The sequence below is a fragment of the Nyctereutes procyonoides genome, unplaced genomic scaffold (assembly GCF_905146905.1).
Source record: "Nyctereutes procyonoides isolate TBG_1078 unplaced genomic scaffold, NYPRO_anot_genome, whole genome shotgun sequence".
NCBI lineage: Eukaryota > Metazoa > Chordata > Mammalia > Carnivora > Canidae > Nyctereutes > Nyctereutes procyonoides.
In genome coordinates, this window is record NW_026575052.1 from 69,991,204 (window position 1) to 70,012,209 (window position 21,006).

Below are 21,006 nucleotides of genomic sequence, written 5' to 3' on the forward strand. Positions count from 1 at the left end.
TCCTTCAAGGATCCTCAGATTAGGTCAAGACATCCAGAACAGTAGCCCCTTGGAGACAGAAAAAGATTTTTCCGCTTCCTTCCTTCAGATAAATTGGGAAAGGAACAGGAGGGGGAGTGGCGGGGTTCAGAGTCAATCTTCTGCCACCAGTCACCTTGGAGCAGCTCCGACTCGCTGACTCTCTAAACCCGTTTGTTCCTAACCCTTTGCGCTGGAAGGTCAGGTCAACTTTATGATACTTTCCCTTTTCTCACTCTCTTTCATGGATTCTTCTAAAATGTCTCCAGTTGGGGATCCCTGGGTGGCTCAGCGGTTTCACGCCTGCCTTTGGCCCAGGGCACGATTCTGGAGTCCCGGGATTGAGTCCCACGTCGGGCTCCCAGCATGGAGCCTGCTTCTCCCTTCTCCTGTGTCTCTGCCTCTCTCTCTCTCTCTCTCTCTCTCTCTCTCTCTCTCATAAATAAATAAATAAATAAATCTTTAAAATGTCTCCAGTTGCCTAACAAGGTTTTTTTTTTTAAAAAAAAGATTTTATTTATTTATTCACGAGAGAGAGAGAGAGAGAGAGAGAGAGAGAGGCAGAGACACAGGCAGAGGGAGAAGCAGGCTCCACGCAGGGAGCCCAACGTGGGACTCGATCCCGGGACTCCAGGATCAGGCCCCAGGCAGAAGGCAGGCGCCAAACCGCTGAGCCACCCAGGGATCCCCACCTAACAAGGTTTAATGCCATTTGGAAGAAAGCAGCAAAGGGCCCCAATGGCTAATGCACCCCCAGCCAGATGCACAGCCCCCGCGCAAATAGCCCATCCCGGCGGAGCTCACGCTTCCCTCAGCTCTGGGCCCCATCTGCTTCCCATCGCACCACCAGGCACCTGTTCCACCCTTGCAGGCACCCACACCCAGCCCCAAGTTCCATGAAAAGCCACTTGAACAGGCATCCCCGGCCCCTGAGCCCTCTCCTTCTCGGTCAGGTGCGGTCAGGTGCAGTCCTCGGGAGCTGCCGACCCCCACGCTGGAAGCCGAAGGGACAAGTCCACCATTCCAGTCATCTGGGGAGAACACGATCTTTGGGGGGGGGGGGGGCGGAACGACTAAGCAGAGACAGAAACAACCAAGAAGGGGACCAGGCCAAGGGCATTTAGTCACAATTCCACAGCCATAGAGTCAGAGAGCTGGGCCCCGCCAAGTCCTCATTATCCACAAAGCCATCAACACAGAAATACAGTTCTATTTCTTGCCTGGAATGCACTTGGGTGCTAACATGTAACGATGGGTGTGGTGGGCCGCTTGCTATTCTGGGAATCCGTGTCAAACAAATAATGAAGCTGTAGCATGAAGACAAGGCTTCCAGCTTCCCCTTCCTGCCGCGCCCAGGGCCACTCCTCCTTGCAGCTCACTTGCAGCAAAACAGGAGCTTCGGGCACAGAGCAGCCCATCCAGCATTCCTGCGAGCAGAAGCCGGGAGGAATGCGGGGCCCAAGTGCCGGAGAGAGAATCTTCTGAGTTTCAAAGGGCTTCCTGGCTGAGATGCAGCAAGTTCTCCCACAGGCAGGAGACCACAGGAGCTGCGAGGCGGCCTCGGGCCCCAGTCAGGCTGCCCCAGGCAGGTGGGCGGACTTACAGGAGGGATAGGAGACCTTGCATGGTTCAGACATCCCACACCTGCCTTCTACCCTGAGAGCCAGCAACAGCACTTCCCTGAGATTTTTATTCCCCAGTGAAGATCAGAGAAGCCACCTCCTCACTTCTTTAGAGTGGCTCTTTGGTGGTTATCTCTAAGGTATGGCTTTTAAAATTAGGCCAAGATCCCCTCTTGTCATGGAGACATTGTGAGGAGTCACTGTCTGGCTGTACTACCTACGCGGACCTACTGTGGCAGTGACAGTATTTTGTCCATCTATGTCTCCAAACCATAATGTCCTCCTGCTGCACACAGGGAAAGACTGTTACTCCAGTATCCTTCATCAAGCTGGGGCCTTGTACTAATTCCTCTGGCCAATGCAGGGTGGGTAGAAGTGATGTCAGGCACCTCTAGTCCTGGCCCCCAGGCTTCCTGAATAATCTTCTGTGCTCCTTCTCTTTCTTCTTTAGCTGGGTGAATGCAAAAGCTCCAGTGGAAGCCGTCAAGGCCCTGGGGAATGGGATCCCCATCAGCCTAAAGAGGGGCCCTCAGGAGATCCAACTGGCCAGGAATGTCCACATTCCACTGTGTTCAAAAAAATTAACATTGAGCTAAACCACAGAGATTTCAGGGTTGTTACAATTAGCCTATCTAATACATACCACATATTCTTTTGGGGGGCCCGCAGGGTTCCTTGGTTGGCCAGTTCTTGCATTAATATCCTACAGATATTAGGATATACATACACCATACATCATACACCAGTTGGCACAGAAATTATAGCTGAGGGACGCCTGGTAGCTCAGCGGTTAAGCGTCTGCCTTTGGCTCAGGGCGTGATCTTGGAGTCCCGTGATTGAGTCCCATATTGGGCTCTCTACATGGAGCCTGCTTCTCCCTCTGCCTATGTCTCTGTCTCTCTACCCCCTTAGTCTCTCATGAATAAATAACATCTTTAAAAAAAAAAAAAGAAATTACAGCTGCAATTAGACCATTATATATATTCACCTTAAAAGCTTTAAAAATTAAGTAAGTGATAAAGAAGGTTTCTGGTATAGGTTTTAGACATAAGAGGAACAGCCTATCCACTCTCCAGAAAAGTCTCATCATCTCACCTCTCATGGTCAGATGATTCATTTATTCCTTCTCAAAAAATATTTATTGAATGCCTCCTCCATACCCGGAAAGGAGTTAGGAAACGCACTGAAGTTGTGATCAAGATAGACATAATTCCTTTGCCTCACGGAGGATCCACATTATAATCAGGGAGGCAGACAATAAACAAATGTGTAACGAGTACTCTGAAGGATAAAATGGGTAAGGGGCAAAGCCTGATGGGGCAATTTTAGAGTTCTGGGCAAAGACTTGAGTATCTGGGACTCCCCAAGCTTGTGCTCTGCAGGGACTGCCAACGCTATTTTTGCAAGCTCAAGGTGTACTGTATGTGGGTTTGATACATCTGTTTATTGCAAAATGATTACCACCAAAGCAGATAAATACTATCTTGAAACACTGAGGATTCAGGGGTTGGGAGGCAAGCAGGAGGGCTGATAACGCTTTGCCGGCCCAGGGGTTTCAAGAGCTTAGGGGTCTGAGAAAAAGCAGGCATCTTGGGGCTGCTGTGGGCCCATGCATCCCAAGGAAAGCCCCAGGATCACTCTGGGGAGCCCATGGCCTTCAAAGGGAGTGTCAGATTCTTAGATGCAATTCAGCCAGTAACTACTGAGTGCCTCCTCTGCACGGTGCAGCTCACCCGAAGTATGCATTCATGCTGTTGACTTAAGTAGGCTGCCCATTCAGCCATGGAAGCCTCATTGATTAGAGCTATTCTTGAGGCAGCCATATGCCCCAATTTGCCAAAAACAGTTGTGTGTTACAACTGCTGTCCCAGTAAAATTATTTATAGGGCTCCTTTTCTCTCCCAAAGAGCCTTGGTCTGGACAGTAAGTTACATGATCACCCTGGGGATCCTTATCTATAATAGATTGGTAAACTCCAAGCCCTGGGGTGGTATAATTAGCCTTTTGTTCAAGAAATATTTATTGAGTGCTTTCTACATGCCTGGTGCTCTGTGAGGTGCAGGGAATGTACAGATGAGGAAGGCCTCGTCTGCCCTGGAATACCACGCTGTAATTGAGTGAAGTATACATAAACGAACACCACGAGGGATGCCAGGCTAGGAACAGGCATGGGGTGTTATGGGTGATGTGAGCAGAAGCCTGGCCTCTCTGGATGGTCCTCGTGCTGGCCAAAGAACTGGAACAGAAGCCATTCTCCTTTTCAGGCTCGCTTCACCCAGAATTCAACAGGACCCTACACATCTAACCTGAATACTTCTCACCCCTAGGATCTCTCTGACCACCCCTCCTCTTCTCCCAGACATCTAAATGCTCAAGTGCTCCAGAGAGCACCTCTGGGTCCTGTACACACAGACTCAATCCTAGCAGACCTGCCACAGACCCTAGACCTTTCTCCTCAATTCCAGGGGAGAATATCCATGCAGCAATCAGCATCTCCATTTAGGTGCGAGATAAACATCTAGGTCGTAACCTATCCAAAGGCCTTCCTGTTCTCCCCTTCCACTTCCAAACCATAAACACCCTCTCCTCTACTGTACTCCAATGCTTTTGCATTTACATAAATGGCAGCTCCATTCCTCCATCAAGGCAGACCAATGTTTCTGAAACCATCTTTGACTCCTTTTCTCTCATATCCCACTTTGAATCTCTAAGGAAATTCTTTTGGCTTTCTTGTCTTTTCTTTTTTAAGATTTTATTTATTTATTCCTGAAAGACACAGAGAGAAGCAGAGACACAGGTAGAGGGAGAAACAGGCTCCTCACAGGGAGCCCGATGCAGAACTCGATCCCAGGACTCCAGGATCAGGCCCCCAGCCAAAGGCAGATCCTCAATGGCTGAGCCACCCAGGCGTTCCTTGTCTTCACCTTCGATATACATCTAGAACCTATCTGTCTTCTGATCACCACCTGTTCTACTACCTGCTGGTCCAAGCTACTGCCTGGTTTACTGCAGAAGCCTCCAAAATGGCCTCCCGCCTTTCCCCTACCCCTACTTGGGTTATTCTCAGGATAGCACCCGGTATTTCCCTTTTACGTGACAAGTCAGGCCTGCCAGCAGCTCCCTACCTCCTCTGAAATAAAAGCTCAAATCTCTACCATAGTCTCACAGCCCTGTGTGACCCGGCCTGGCATTACCTCTTAACCTCTTTTCTCCCGGCCTTGCTGTTCTATGAACATGTTCTTGCCTATTCCCTCCCTTGCCTCTGTCAGAGGTTTATTCAAATATACACGAGTAAGGATCTCCCTGATAACCTTGTCTACTACAGTTTCACTTGCAACCCTGTGTACTCCCTGTTCCCTTTCCCTGCCTTATGTTTCCCTATAGTCTTATTTCCACTTAATAGAGTTGCTAGATAAAATAGGAAATGCCCAGTTAAAATTGAACTTCAAATAAATAATGAATAATTTCAGCAGAAGTATGTCCCAAATATTGCATGGGCTATACTTATGCAAAAAAAAAAAAAAAAAAAAAAAAAAAAACCTATTCCTTGTTTATCTGAAATTCAAATTTAACTGGGCATCCTGTAATTTTTATTTGCTAAATCTGGCAACACTGCCATCTAACATGCTATATATATATTTTGCTTACCATTGCCTCTCTCTACTACCCTCTCCCCTCCAGACTGGGCTCTTAGAACATAAGTTCAATGAAGGCAAGTATTTTCCAACGACTTTGTTCACCGCTGGATCCCCAGCAGCTAAAACAGTAACTACTACATAACAGATGTTCAATAGTCACTGAATGAATGAGTAAATGAATAAAGTGATCACACTCCCTCAGCCCCACCATCTCCAGCCTTTGCAGCATTTTTTTTCTTGAAAGTCATTTCTTAAATTGGTCCCGTTCTAATTGCCCCTCCATATTCTGTGTCATTTATTTCAACAGAGGCCCAAAGACTGAATCCCTGCTGTAGGATCCCCTCTTATCAAACTGGGGGTGGTGGTGGAAGGGGAAACCTTATCTTCCACTGGACCCCTCGGACCAGGCGCCCTCAAGGAGGAGAGTGCTCTGTTTTAGAAGCACAAACACAGATACCTAGACTGGTGACTGTAAAACCGGGGGATTCTTCAGGGTTTACTAAGCTTAAGGTTTCCTGAGTTTCACGGGGGAGGGAGTAAGGGGTGGGGGGTGGAGTGCAGGGGTGTTCTATGTCTTGTAATTCCATTTTCTTCTGTGTAGCTTAGTTTTGCATTTTCAGTGTAGATGAGTCATTTGTTACTTCCCTTTGGCCTTTTTAAAACACACACCTTTTCCCCTGTGCATAATCAATCCCTACTCCCACTCGGAGCACTGCCGCCCCGCAAGCGCTCCTCTTGCTATCTGGCCGCTGCATGAACCTGGGGTGGCGTGGGCGGGGATGGTTTCGGATTGTGCGGGTTTACGAACGTGCTGCCTATATGATCCGGTATGACAGGCTCTGGCATCACAGACGTCAGAGACCGGAGAGCAGAGGAGTCCTTTCGCCACCCAGCCCCACTGTGCAATTTCTTTGGAACAACATAAGCTTCTGGAAATTCCCTACGGAAAAGACAAGCCGATCACAAACACAATTAAAGGAAAACTGCCTGCAGAAAGTTTACCAAGATCGTCTTACAACTCCCAACTTTTGAATGAGAGCATTCAGAGATTCGCACAGTCCCAGCTATCATCCGGAGGTTACCAGTGGCGCCCTGCACTTCTGATCTGGAAAAGAAAACATCCCTGCGGTGTGTAACGTAACTCGAAAATTCCGCAAAACTTGCATCCAGCAGGCATCTGCCTTACGGGACTCCCTCCCGCCCCCATCAATGAATGGAAATGCCGCCGTGCCGGGGACAGCTTTTCCCAGACGCGGCTCCTCTCTCCCCCGCGGCCGGAGCTGCGAGGACCGCAAGCCGCTTGGGGCGGTATGTTTTGTCACCGCCTGGAGACTGCACACATACTGACTGCTCCCTGCGCCACCGAGGTGGCGTCCCCACGCCACCGCTTCTGCTGCTGGAGAAGAGCCTGCCGGAGACGCAGTCGGACCCCGGGGGTCCCAGCTCTGCCCTCGGCCCCGACTGCGCTCCGCCCCAGGACCGCGCCGCCCCCGGGCCCTAAAGGGCGGCGGGCAGGGCGGGGGGGGGGGGGGCGGCGGGCGGCGGGCGGCGCGAGCACGCGGGGCCCTAACTCCATCTTTGGCTGAGCCGGTTACTTACCCTGCTTCTGTCTGCCGTCTGCTGAGCGCGGGACGCACGGCTCACATTTCTGGCTTTCGCTTTCTTCCATTGTCCCTGCCTGCGGCACAAGCTCCTCGCTGCTCTTTAAACTTCAGAGAGCGCAGTTCTGAGAGCTCCCAGAAAGCGCCTGGAAGGGGGCCCGGGGGTGGGGTGGGGAGGAGGGGACCGTGCGAAACCCCACCCCAAACTACTCTCCACTCCGGTGCAAAGTCTCCCAAGCCCGAGAAAACTGCATTCCAGCGTCGGGCCGCCCCCGTCCCTCGGTGCCTGCGTCCCGGCGTCCGTCCGTCCGCCCGCCAGACTGTCCCGGAGGAAGCGGGGGGGGGGGGGAGGGGGGAGGGGGGGGTGCTGTGCTCGGAGCCGCCCCTGCCCCTGCCCCTGCCCCTGCCCCGGGCCCTGCCCCTGCCCCCGGGCCCGCCCTGCGCCGCGCGCGCCCGAGGCCCCAACAGGTGATGGGCTTCCCCACCCAGGACCCAGACCGCCTGTTTGCACCGCTGCAGACTGCCCCGGTTCCGCAGCCAGGGAAGGGACACATTTCACACAGGGTCACCGGCAGGCACTGGAAGCCACTTCTCTGGTTTCTTTAATCTCAGACACAGAATGAACCTCCCCAAACAGGCTGATTTGCGTATTACTAAGCAGCCAACTGCTGAACATCCCAAATTTCAGTGAAATCCAGAAAGAAAGAAGAGAAAAGAAAAGAAAAGAAAAGAAAGAAAAGAAAAGAAAAGAAAAGAAAAGAAAGAAAAGAAAGAAAAGAAAGAAAAGAAAGAAAAGAAAAAAGAGAGAGGGAGAAAGAAAAAGAAATCCTATGTGCCGAATGTTGTTAAGTAAACGCTTTCTGGCAACAACTGTTTAGAGCCTGATTAACACATACAAAGAGGTTGTTTACTTTTCACACAATTTCAATCACTTAAACTGAACTTTAAAAAGAGTTTCTACTCCTTCGCCTAGGCTTTGACACCTCCCCTTTCCCCAACACACACACACACACACACACACACACACACACACACACGGTCACAAATCTGAAAAGTAAACTAGTCAAATCAACCTTCTGAAGTTCTCGAGTTAATTACTTTAAAATATCTGAAAGGCAATACGATTGCTTTTCTTCGGATGGGCAGAGTGGCATCCAACATACTCATTCTCCTTTTAAACCATCTACAAATATTTATTTTGTTCTTTACCCAGTCCTTGAAAAACTGGCAAATTTCCCAGAAAGTGAAAATAGGAGACACAATGTCCACACACATACACACAAAAAAGATGGGAAAATAATCTAAGCAACGTTAGCTCTGCCATTCCAGCCATCCAAAAGTAACACAATCACTAGTAGGAAGAGTGTGATATTTTCATCTGCAGCGGCCCCATCTTTCATAGGGAAAAAAAGAACAATGGTTAGCCTGCTGACCATACCTTGACCCAGTCGAACAGCCCACTGGGGCAAGGTTTAGATTAATTTAGATCAAGAATCCATGCAGAAGGGGATCCCTGGGTGGCGCAGCGGTTTGGCGCCTGCCTTTGGCCCAGGGTGTGATCCTGGAGACCCGGGATCGAATCCCACATCGGGCTCCCGGTGCATGGAGCCTGCTTCTCCCTCTGCCTGTGTCTCTGCCTCTCTCTCTCTCTGTGACTATCATAAATAAATAAAAATTAAAAAAAAAAATAAAGAATCCATGCAGAACAATGGTTGGCCCATCCTCCAGATTCTGACCTTGAGTCACCTGTGTGTTTTGGCAGTGTGGGGGACATATTTTGGCCTTTCAGGGCAAAAAGATGTTGGAAACTCCTAATGGACAAGACCATATAGACCAAAAGGTAAATGGCCATTCCAGAGAAGGAGCCAAACTTAAGCCAGGAAGGGAAGAAAAGACCCTGAAACTCCTAACAGGAGGTGATGAATCTTCTAGAAAGTTAAAGCCGCGCCTGGCAGCATGAATACAGGCAGTTGAGTTGACAGAGCTCAAGGTCTCTGTGACTTTGCAACAGAATTACCTGATAATCTTGCTTTAAGGAGGAACTAATCTTACACAGTTTCTGTACTGGTTCCCTGCGGGCAAACGCCAGATGAATCTTGTTTTAACCTTACAATTTTCTCAGATACAAAATGTTCAGGAAGGAGGGATCTGTGTTCGGGCCCCCAGGTCCAGATCATTCTGATCCTTGTGTGTAGCTGTTGTGTCTTCGTCTTCACATTATTACTGCCAGAAATGACTGGGGTGGGGAGAGGAGAGGGCAGAGACACACCACAGCCAGAGTGCTGGTCTAGACCAGCCGTCCTTGGGCTCTGGTGTGGGAAGAGCCTATTCCTAGCAGCTCCTACCTGCCGCTTGACACAGTCTGGTGGCAAAACCCCCAGAAAGAAGGAGACAATAGCACACTTGTAATAATAGCAGTCCGTAACAACCAACAGCGCCCTGCCTGCTAGGAAGCCTTTCAATCCAGGAAGAAAAAAAAAATGTAGATTTTGCTTTTTTTTTTTTTTTAATTTTTTTTTTTCACGTAGATTTTACTTTCCTGGGGCTGTTTGGAAAGTATGAGAGCAGCCCTTTCTGGGCCAGTGGATCCCCCCGAATGGGCCAAATAGGGGCAACTCTCCCACCAGTTCTAAACTCTGGTTAGCTCCCAGGCAGCCCAAGGAAGCCCCTCTGCCCACCACGTGTCCCAGCTGCTGGGACCCTCCCCTCCCCCACAGGCAAGGCCGACTGCGGGGCTGTGTAGATATTCCTCCAAGAAAACTCTTTGTGGAATGCACAAAAGAAAAAGGCATTACCACTGAAGATAATTAACATAAATCATTAAATCATGAAATCTAGACATATATTTACAGTAAATCATGTTCTGTTGAATGGTGAAACTTTCTCACCGTTCTATCGGGGAAGCTTCTCCCGGACTAGTTACTGACCCTTTGTTCCTTCTCCTTGAGAAAGAGAACTGAAAACAATTCGAGAAAGCACTGTATTAATGCCTTTGCACTGGCTATTCTATACGTTTCCCTCTAAAGCGCACAGACCTTGCTAGGACCTTTCAGCTGCTTGTCAGCTTTTCTGAGAGGGGTCTCTAGAAAATGCTGACTGTTTTCTGCAATCTCCGTAAGCTCTGTAACTCAGATCTTCATGAGAAAATACTATTATTGTCATTGCTGTTACTGTGCAAATGTTCTTTCTGGGAGAAACCCTATTTGAACTAGAAGCACACCGTGCTTTTAGGTTTAATTTAATTTCTAGGTTTAAAAATTGCTATTACAAACCAATCTGCCTACTGCCATACTTTGAAATTTGCTGTGAAAGGCAGAAGGAAAGCGGGAGGAACTTGAAATGTGATTTTCCTGCAGTCATACAGAGAGCTACAATAATGATACCAGGGGGCTAAATTTTCAACTCCATTTCTGTTAACCAGCGAAGGTGCAAGTCTATTTCTTCGTTAATGGCTCCATATGTTGGCAATTCATGCCTCAGAGTGAGCCAACACACACACACACACACACAAAGTGTCATTTCAAAGGAAAGACAAGTGATGGCCATAAGGGGGCAAATGGTGGTTTTGCAGGCGGAGCTAACCTGTTGCAGAACTGGGCCACTACTGATTTTGATAGCACAACTTAGACAGCTGCCACGATGGGCATTATTCACAAGGGTCAGAAACTATTACATGTGACTTCTTAGTGGTCCTCTTTAATTATAGGGCTGCGAAAAGCATGTCAACTCTTGGTGTAAGTTCTTCAAGAGAGGAATTGCTAAAATCCAGCGTTCGTGAAACTGCATTGATATGTTTTCAAATTCTTTTTTTTTTTATTATAAACCCTATTAAGAACAAGAGAGCCTACAGCGGTTCAACATCAGCACACGAAAGAAATAATTAATGCTCGGGTAAGCCATAAAATGACACTTTTCAAAGGCACTGGTAACTGAAAGTGAGACGAAACAAGATCAGGTGAAAGACGGAGCAGGAATGTTTCATCCAGAGCCCCCATGCCTTGACGTGCTGCACATCGCCTCTCCCAAGGGGACGCTGCTGTGCGTCACCCTGGAGTTCAGAAGTAAAAGACTTTTGACAATTGGGAAAACATTTGCTTAAGTGGACGATCTGGTGAATGAAATGTAGGCTCTCTAATTCCACTCTTGCCAGCAGCGTGTCAGCTGGCGAGGGTGACCTTATACTTAAATATAAACCAGAGCACTTGTGACAAGGAAAGGCGACACTATTCATGATCACAACAGGACAAGATGCAGAAACCACGACTGTCCCTGGCAAACCAGCACAGATGGTCACCTGTGGGTAGGCCAAGATAAGCCCCATGTGCTCCTCAGGTTTCGAAATGCAGAATGAGCATAAATAATGCTGTTCGAGTTTCCCTATGTGGAGCTCGCAAGACATTTAAGCATTAATTAAAAGTGTGAACCTCATCGGAGCTGTTTTACAAGCCCCACCACCAATTTCACATCGGAGAATACAAGTTCTACCATATGATATATTTGGTATGATTCATCCATCAAAACAGAATTTTCCTGTCTTTAGGGCAACGATCTCACAGATGTGACCATATCACCATTTATATCTCCAGCATTCCCTTTACAGGGTAACCAATCTTCCTGATCTCACTTGAGTCCTGAAAATCCCAACGGCTCCGAGGAAATCTGGCCTGCCTAGGAGAAGGGAGTTAGCCAACAGCCTCCCCCACCACTCAAGTCTATTTCCATGTCATATAACTTTCTTCCCCTTCCCCATAAAATTCTTCAGGCAGTTAGAAATATGAACTACACTTAGACCCAATGTGTTAATGCTTTAAGCGTATTTGTTTTTTTTTTTTTTTTCAAGAGAATCCACTGATGTTCATTTTTATCGGGGTTTCTTTTAATCTCTTTTAAATTGGAAGACGCTGGAAAGCAAAGACCCACATGTGCCAAAGAGTGTAGCCGGAGCTGCCATGTGTGCAGCTCATCAGGGAGAAGCCAACGCTCAGCTCTAATTTGGGTGGTCACTGCAGACCAGGTCTGGATTCCAGGTGGCAACTTTTAAGCAAAAATTGCAACTTGTATGCTCTCACCCCTTTTATCCCAGAGCTGGCTAAACCGTGACCTAAGTCTATAGAGTCCCTCCAGGCTAGAGAGGAACCCAGGAGAATGTGAGCACTCCCACAGTTATGAGCACTGAGCACTCTGCTTGTTACTTGCTTTACCCAATGGTGCTATTGTGAACCCTTTCATTAGAGAGCATTTGGTGAGGCCTCCCTGGGAAGGCATTTCCCTGGCCTACTTCTGCCCTTGAGCTAATCCACATGCTCTGCAAAGCTGCTCCGAACTGTTGGGGGAGCAGGTACTGCAGGGAGCCAATCACAGAGCCAGAAGATTGCCATCAGATGTTAGCTTCTACTGCCCTCACCCATCTCACAGATGAGCAAACAGAGGCCTGCAGGGTTAGCACCTGTCAGCCTCCGCCATCAGTCATCACTCTGTTGAGTTTGTTTAATACTTAGGAGCTTTTGTATTCTTTTCTCCCAACTTCCCTAGGGACCCCTCAATTATTCTCATTCCTTTTGCTATATTGACATAGACAATAAAGTCAGGTTGGTTTTATCTGGGGTCAGCAAAGTCAGGATCTTTGCTGTACAGGCCACGTGGCATTAGGCATTAGTGCCTTCTCTGCTCATTGAGATGCAGCGTACGCTGTGTGTGCTGCACGTGCTTGCCTATGTGCCAGTTCTATAATGCCAGGGACATCCCAGGACATGGGACAGATGAGGCTGGGACCAGCCATCAGAGATGAAGAGGAGAAGCCTGAACATGGTCTGACAGTGGAAAGAGCCTGTGAGGTGAGTGGGGGCGGGTACAGGTATGTCCCGTAGTCTGGTGGCCTTAGGGTATAGCACAGAGGTAGGGTGTGCAACCTCTGAGAGCCCCACCCTAGAGATGACTTTGGTACAGCAGAAAGAGAGGTTCACGACATGCCTCCTAGGGTCCTGAAGGGGGGGTATCCTTACCGCTTCCCCCTGAACCTTTGCTCTCCTTCCCCCCTGCCTCCTACCCTAGAACTCAGAGCGCCTCATCTTCCCTACCAGACAGGGGAGAAACATGTGAGACTGGATTGTGTCCATATGCTTCTCTGTCAAATAAACACCAACTTAGACTTTGTTTCTTTCCTTTCTTTTTTTTTTAAGATGTTATTTATTTATTCATGAGAGACAGAGAGAGAGAGAGAGAGAGAGAGAGAGAGAGAGAAAAAGAGGCAGAGACACAGGCAGAGAGAGAAGCAGGCTCCATGCAGGGAGCCCGATGTGGGACTCGATCCCAGGACTCTGAGATCATGCCCTGGGCCAAAGGTAGATGCTCAACCACTGAGCCAGCCAGGTGTCCCTAGAATTTGTTTGAATAATGCACCTGAATATTTTTTTCCCACATTTTCTTCATTCTTACGTTTTGGGTTTTTTTTTTTCTTTTTCTTTTCTTTTCTTTTTTTTTTTTTTTAGATTTTTATTTATTCACGAGAGACATAGAGAAAGAGTCAGAGACATTGAGAGAGGGAGAAGCAGGCTCCATATGGTGAGCCTGATGCAGGACTCAATCCCAGGACCTTGGGATCACGGCAGACACTCAACCACTGAGCCACCCAGGTGCCCCATTCAGTTCTTAGTTTTACTGAGTAACAGCCACAGACGGTTTTTGTGAGTTTGTGAGAGCCGCAGACAACCAAGAACAGAAGGATCAGTTCAGTGCAAACGCTGCTGCTCTTCTATCTCAGCCACAGGAGGCTAACACTGTGCCAGTGGAATAAGGGCAGTGGTGGGGGGGGGGCGGTGCAGGTGCTCCAGAGGCCCGGGGTGTGCAGAGGGTGGGCCACGCTCCAGCTTCTCCACCAAGCTGCAACACCCCTCAGGTTTTATAGTCAATTCTTGAAAACCAATCATGTGCTTCAGAGCTTAAGTACTTTTACAGTGATTTCATTTTTTCCCACCCCAGCCCTCAGAATGGAAGGAGAGGGGATAACTTGTGTTTCTTGCAGATGGAAAGAAACAGTTTTAATAATGAGGGACCTCATTTCAGGAGCCAAATGGGAGGAAGAAGAAGACCTGGGTAGTGTTTATCCCCTGTCCTGTGGTTCTGCTTCTCCCCCCTACCCTGCCAGGTAAATTCTGTGCTCCTCCTCATGTGCTACTAGGGCTTAAAATGTTCTTTCTCAGATTATACTGTTTTGCTTTTGAAACACATTCTTTCTCAAACTTTACAATCACTCAACTGGGCAAGGTTTAGTGGGATGAAATATTTAATTAGAGGTTGGGCCAAGTTTTCCACAACACTCTATGAGGAGTCTAGTTTATGTGAAGTGATTGAATTCATAAAAGCAAAAGAAGAAAATGGTAAGTAGTTTCTAGTTGCTTCTGTGCCCCAACACACACTTCTTTCCTTCCTTCTACATGCACCCCCAACCCATGTGCATAGGAACCCAAGACTCTGGAGCACCTGGATGGCTCAGTTGGTTGAGCATCTGACTCTTGATTTTGGCTCTGGTCATGATTTTGGGGTCGTGGGATCAAGTCTCAGGTCAGGCTCTGTGCTCAGTGGGGAGTCTGTTTGAGATTCTCTCTCCTTCTGTTCCTCCCCCCCTTTCTAAAGTAAATAAACGAAAAAAAAAAAAAAAGAACCCAAGACCCTAATAAGTGGCAAACTGATGTAGTAACGTAGACAAGTGAGGAATTGATAAAATCTCAAGTGTGCCCTACTCACAAGTGCCTTCTGAGGAAGGCAGTGGGGAGCTCCTCTGTGCCACCCCAAATCAGTAGGAACCAAGCTGGAGTGCTCTCCATGGAAGAGTTCAGGGTGCTCTGGGCTAGAGAAGGATTCAGAGACCCAGTCACATCTCCCCTGTTCTTTCTTACAGAATTTGAATGAGGTGTAGAGAAAAAGGCATTAGGGTGACCAATGGGCCAGGTCTGCCCAGGACTTAGGGTGTTACCAGGATGCATATATTTCTATGCTAAAACCAGGAAAGTTCTAGGCCACGTAGGTACAGGTGGTCACCCCAGGTGCAGGCAATATGGCGGCCAAAGCAGAGCCTCACAAAGGGACGGACATTAGTAAGCAAAGCCAAGAAGCAGCAAAAGAAAGGAATGGGGGGTGGGAGAGAGCAGAGTGTGAACCAGCAAGCAGTAGTGGCAATAGGGAAAGAAGCTGGCAGGGATGGAGTGGCTAAATGAAGGACAAGGACAGATTTCTGTTGGTTTCCCAGAGTAACTATTGCTTTATCCTAAATGTCAAAGGACCATGTTCAGCTGCTCAAGAGGTCTGGGGAAACCATTTCCTAATCTTCCTGCTTCCTCATATAAATAATAGCCCAACCTATGGGATAGGTCTATTCTTTGTCATCTGTGTAGGTTATGGCCTGTGAAAAGCAGGACACTGAAGTGGAGAGTTTGCAGAATCACTTTGGAGATGGAGATAAATACTAAATATGGTTTGGTTCATCTTCAAAACACAGTGTTCTTTGTTCTACCCTTTTCAAGATTGAAACTAAATAGTTTATAATTGCCTTTGACTGCAGGATTTTACAGTAAAATGATTTATTTCAAGAAGTTCCAAAAATTCTAGAGGTAAATTAATGTAGACTGGATTAAGAAAAGAAAAAAAATGAAGGAAAAGGAAACTGACAATTCCCTAGTTCAAGTCAGTATTTCTCAAACATCAGCAATTTGTTTTCTGTTATCAAGTTGTCACACTTCATACTAGTATTAACTCAATATTGACTCACTTAAAAAGATTAAGCTTTTTGTCCTTGATAATATTGTTAAAATTATGGGTTTGATAAAAGGATGTATTTTCTGACTTTTCTTACAATATAAGTATTTAACAATTTTTAATAAGTAAAATATTTGTTCTTGTAATTGCTTTACAAAACAACTGCAGCCTGAAGAGTATTAGTTTAGTGTTTGTAACCAATCCAGCCATCCTGTCATTCACTCAACCCCTTTCTCTTTTTAAAAAATACTATTGAAAAAAAATTATTGAGCACAGGGGTGCCTGGCTGGCTCAGTTGGTGGAACATGTGACTCTTGATCTCACAGTTGTGAGTTTGAGCCCCACTTGAGTGCAGACATTGCCTAAAAATACAATCTTTAGGGGCACCTGGCTGGCTCAGTGGGCGAGTGTCTGCCTTCGGCTCAGGTCGTGATCCTGGGGTCCTGGAATTGAGTCCCACTCGGGCTCCCTGCAAGGAGCCTGCTTCTCCCTCTGCCTATGTCTCTGCCTCTCTCTGTGTGTGTCTCTCATTAATAAATAAATAATATCTTTAAAATAAACAAAATCTTTAAAAAATTACTGAGCACTAATTTGCCGTAGAGGGGGTGCAAAGAATGCTGGCATGAATAAGACAAGGCATAGATATGTGAATGTTTATCATTGCCCTGCATAGTATTTGCTAATACATGAGCCTCTCATGAGATTGTTAAGTCACAAAGGAAAAAAAACTAGTTTCAATCATTTTGGAACCCCAGCCCCTACCATAGCCCTGTGTGCACTGAGATGCTGAGTAAATGTGTTTTTGCTTGGTGGGATCAATGAAGGAATGATGAAATCATGTAGACCAAGAAGATAATGTCTATGTTCACTTAATTAAAGAAAAGTAGAGGTCTAGCTGAGATATAAACAAAAAGCATGGAAGGAGGAGCAGCCACATTGGTCAAGAACAGGAAAGCTTGAGGGAAAAGGTAACAAGGTAATGTGTGGTCTCAAAGAATGAATAGAGTTTCACCAAGTGTGTCACTGAGGAAAGAGCGGTTCAATCCAAGGAACCCCAAGTGCAATGGCCAATGCCTGGGAGAGTATGAGTGGGATGTGTGTGGTTGGGAGTATGGGGAGTAACTGGCGGTGGCAAGTAATGGCAGAAAGTAAAGACATTTAAAAAAATTAATGATTGGGATTGGGACTGACCGAAGATGGATTAAAAAAAAAAGGTAAGGAGCAATTCTGAAGGTTCAGAATTCAATTTTTTTTCATTTTTTTTTTTTAGAAATTTTATTTATTTGAGAGCCAGAGAGAGTCAGAGAAAGCATAAGAAAGAGGAGGGGCAGAGGGAGAAGCAGACTCCTTGCTGAGTAGGGAGTCCAACGTGAAGCTGTATCCAGGATGCAGGGATCATAACCTAAGCCCAAGGCAGATGCTTAGGAGTCACCCAGGTGCCCTGGGTTCTTGCATTTCAAATGGGAAGTTTAAAGTGTATCCACTAGGCAATGAGGAATGAATGGACCAAATCTGTACTTTAGAAAAAGGATTCTGTTGGCATAATGTTGGCTGTACTGAATGGTGGCAGGGGAGGGGTGGAGATGAGCAGCCGTGCCGTTAGGAACTGTGACACACGCATGGTATTTCACGGTGTGTGTCATCTGGGAGTCACGGTCAATGTCCCTCCATTACTCCTTCCCACCTTCCCCCACCTATTTGCTCAAAAGGGCAGATGCCCTGCAACCTGCCACCCTGGTTTAAATATTTTCCTAAGTTCAAGCTCATCCATTACACACAAGTCTGAGTCATTTTTACACAGAAATCATGTACGATCTATGTGTATCCAATCAGAGGAAAAAATAAACAACATCAAAGGTGGTCTGGGGAGCTAAAAATCAAAAGGTAAGAAAACAGAGGCAGACAGCTAGGAATTAACAAAGTGCTTTCTTTTTTTCTTTTTTTACAAAAAATTTTTTTAAGATTTTATTTATTTATTCATGAGAGACAAAGAGAGAGGCAGAGACATAGGTGCAGGGAGAAGCAGACTCTCTGCAGGGGAGCCTGATGCAGGATTCAGTCCCAGGACCCTAGGATCACGACCAGAGCCAAAGGCCGATGCTCAAACACTGAGCCACTTAGCCACCACTTTTTCTTTTCTTTTTTTCATCTTTTAAAGATTTTATTTATTTATTTGAGAGAAAGAGAGAGCACAAGCCGGAGGGGAGTGAGGGGAGAGGCAGAGGGAGAAGGAGAAGCAGACTCCCTGATAAGCAGGAAACCTGACATGGGGCTTGATCCCAGGACCTTGAGATCATGACCAGAGCTGAAGGCAGATGCCTAGCCAACTGCCACCCAGGTACCCCAACAAAGTGCTATTTCATTCAGGTTCTCAATTTATTCAGAAACAACCTCATGCTTGCTCTTGAGCTAGGTGGTCCTGGATGAGTAGTTATTTAGCCTCTCTGGGCCCTGTGAAATGAAGGCTCTAGGCTAAATATACTCATACCCTGCTGTCAATTATAACATTCTATCCAGTTTTTCTATAGCTTTGCAGACAGGCCAGGTCCATATTGGTAAGGCAGGAGAACCCACCCTGGGGACCACTCCCTCCCCCAGCAACACTGCCAACTTCATTAATGGAAGGGAGAAGAAGGTTACCTATGCTTATTCTGTGTTCTTCCTTTGTCCAAATACTGACTGCATAGACAAGGCTACCACTTTAAAGTCACGGGAAGAACATGGTTTAGCAGCCTTGAACTGCTAATATTTCTCAAAGAATGTTGGTGTGGAGGGAGCACAGACTCTGGAGTCCAAGCTCAAACCTTTGCTTCACTACTTAATTGTTGGACAGCCTTGGGCAAGATACTTCGTTTTCCCACCTGCAAAATGGAAATAAGAAGAGTAACTTCTCCTTAGGGTTTCCAGGAGGATAAAAGGAAGACAATGCCCAGCACATGGTAAGTGTCACGTAAGTATGGTGAGTAAATGAACAGAATAATGTGATAGGCAATTCTATCAATGTCGGTCACAACATGACCATCCGCCCTCTACCATCCCAAAGTGGGTCACGATCTCTAGGGGATCCAGACGTGTGATTAAAGCTGTTGGACATAAGTCAAAAGTGCTGTTGCTGGACAGATGAGCAAGACCCTCTAGTATTCATCAGTTCACTCCTCCATGGTGACATGTCCTCTTGACTCTAAAGGGAATTTAACTGGGCACTTTTATTCAATGTCTGCAGTGCTCTAAACGAAAACAAAACACAGTAACCTCAGTCATCTAAACATAATAGATCTGGATGAGGCATGCCCAGTGACATGAAGTTTGCACGACTGGCTGGGAAAGTTAGAATGTGGAGAAACTGCCTTCTAGTGTAGGAAGCATCTGCCAGGGAAGATCTTGCTCCCTCAGAAAGCCTGAAACTCCCCACTCTCACCCCATCAACAACATTTCAAGAATGAATGAATGAACCTTTGTAACCAAAGTATTTCTACTCTACGTGGAGGTCAAAATCCAATTAACACCAAGGAGAATTAGTCAGAGAATGCTACACAATTGAGGCATGAGGGAGGGATGGGCAGGGAGCCTTTGGAATCTGATAAGCATATTACCCACTGATATTGGGATTCTTAAAACACAGTCAATACAGATTCATAATGTGTAGAATGGGATTTGGTCTTCTCTGGGCTCTGGTTTTGCGAAGGAGTAAACGAAGATGAAGACCGAAAGAAATAGATTAATGTGTCTGGACAGTCACTGAATAGGTCCACAAGCCAATTCAGAGCGCCCACAAGACGCTAGCAGGGTCGTGTTGAGAAGGATGATGGAGTGATGGTGGACATGGCTAGACAGATGGCAGTCCTATGCACTCGATACACAACATGGTTGAACTTCATCCTATAAGTGCCATGGACTCATGTGCAGGATGAAAACAGCAATGATACAGTTACATCTGTGTTTTAGATGAACTGGGTGGAAGAATGGATCTGAAAGGAGCAGGAAAGGGGACTACACTCCAGTGTCCATGGTCATAGTTCAGGAAAAAAAGATGTGAGAGTCTGAAGTAAGGAGTTAGGGAAGATGAAAAGACTGGGCAGATTTGAGAAATACTTGGGAGGTAAGATTGGAATGTTGTGCAGATTAATTGAATATGGGGTGACAGAAACTGGGAAGATCACCCCATAGCAGCTAAATAGCCTCAGGTAACACATCAACATCCTGCCAAGGTTTTTTTTTTAAGATTTTATTTATTTATTCATGAGACACACAGGGAGAGAGAGGCAGAGACACAGGCAGAGGAAGAAGCAGGCTCCATGCAGGGAGCCCGACGTGGGACTCGATCCCGGGTCTCCAGGATCAGGCCCTGGGCCACCCGGGCTGCCCCCTGCCAAGGTTTTTATGCAGCTTTAGTTTGGTCAGTTCTACCACAAACAGACCCAACTATTCCCAAAATAACTTCATTGCCCAAAAAGGTTACTGTTGGCATATTCATTCGATGTTAGGTACAGCCCTGCGCATTCTAGGAAAACAGAGAGAAGTCAAGGTTTTGCCAAGCCCCTCATTTTTTCATAGTTAGGAATGACTCTGGGCACATGGCATTAATTTTGTATTACATGCAATCTGATTGATCACTATGTGCGAAATTGTAAATAGTTGTCAAGAAGTCCAATAACCATTTATCAAAGTGACACTGTATGTATGAGTAAGGAAGCAGAGAAGTGGCAGAAAAATTAAAACTCTATTATTCGCGTAGACACTTCCACAATTCTAAAATTCCGGTGCCCACCGAGGTGTTCAATTTGGCCTGGGTACAATGTCCAGAACTGGGCAAAGTCCTTGGTTTGACTCCAGATCATGATGAAATACGTTGTTAGGTTTGAGGTGTTAGGCCCAGCAGCCAGCACAGCGCTTGGCCCATAGTGGCCGCTCTAGGAACATTTGCTGGAGAAATGAATGAAAGTAAAGACAGTTCCTTTGGGTGGGGGGGGGGGGACCCAAGGGGACTGGAAGCCTGGCCCTGGAGCATCATGAAGAAGCAAGAGGTCACAGGAGGACAGCAGAGCATTCTACATCTCTTTCCTGAACCCAAGTGCCCCTCAGACTGGGTTCAGCGTCTACCTGCACCTGCACCTTCTTGTGTCTTTCTTAATTACATCGCCTAGGGAGAGTCAAAGCCACAGCCCAGTCCCAGGGCAGGACAGAGTCGAAGTAGGAACTGAAATCCCTGTTGAGGCATTCGGCCGCTAGAGGGCGAGAGAGTCACAAGCCTGCTTCGGAATGAATGTCCGTGCTGCTCTGCAGGGCGGAAGCGTCCAGCCTTCCTGCAGCATCCTTAGCATTTCCTTTTTAAAGATTTTATTTATTTATTTATTCATGAGAGACACAGAGAGAGAG

General features: G+C 46.8%; 1 protein-coding gene across 11 annotated transcripts in view; it reads right to left on the reverse strand.

Annotated features, from left to right (window-relative positions):
* KIAA1217 (KIAA1217 ortholog) overlaps window positions 1-21,006 on the reverse strand; it is a 465,513-nt gene that overhangs the window by 284,583 nt on the left and 159,924 nt on the right. For 3 of the 11 annotated variants that reach the window (XM_055331013.1, XM_055331010.1, XM_055331008.1), the window contains exon 1: window positions 6,878-7,168. The exons of 1 other annotated variant lie outside the window; for it this stretch is intronic. In XM_055331013.1, the coding sequence (XP_055186988.1) occupies window positions 6,878-6,947 (70 nt within the window). In that variant the 5' untranslated portion in view covers window positions 6,948-7,168. Of the gene's footprint in view, window positions 1-6,877; window positions 7,172-21,006 lie in introns of those variants that run through there. 7 more of the 11 variants (XM_055331028.1, XM_055331030.1, XM_055331027.1 and 4 more) reach the window with 4 other exon arrangements.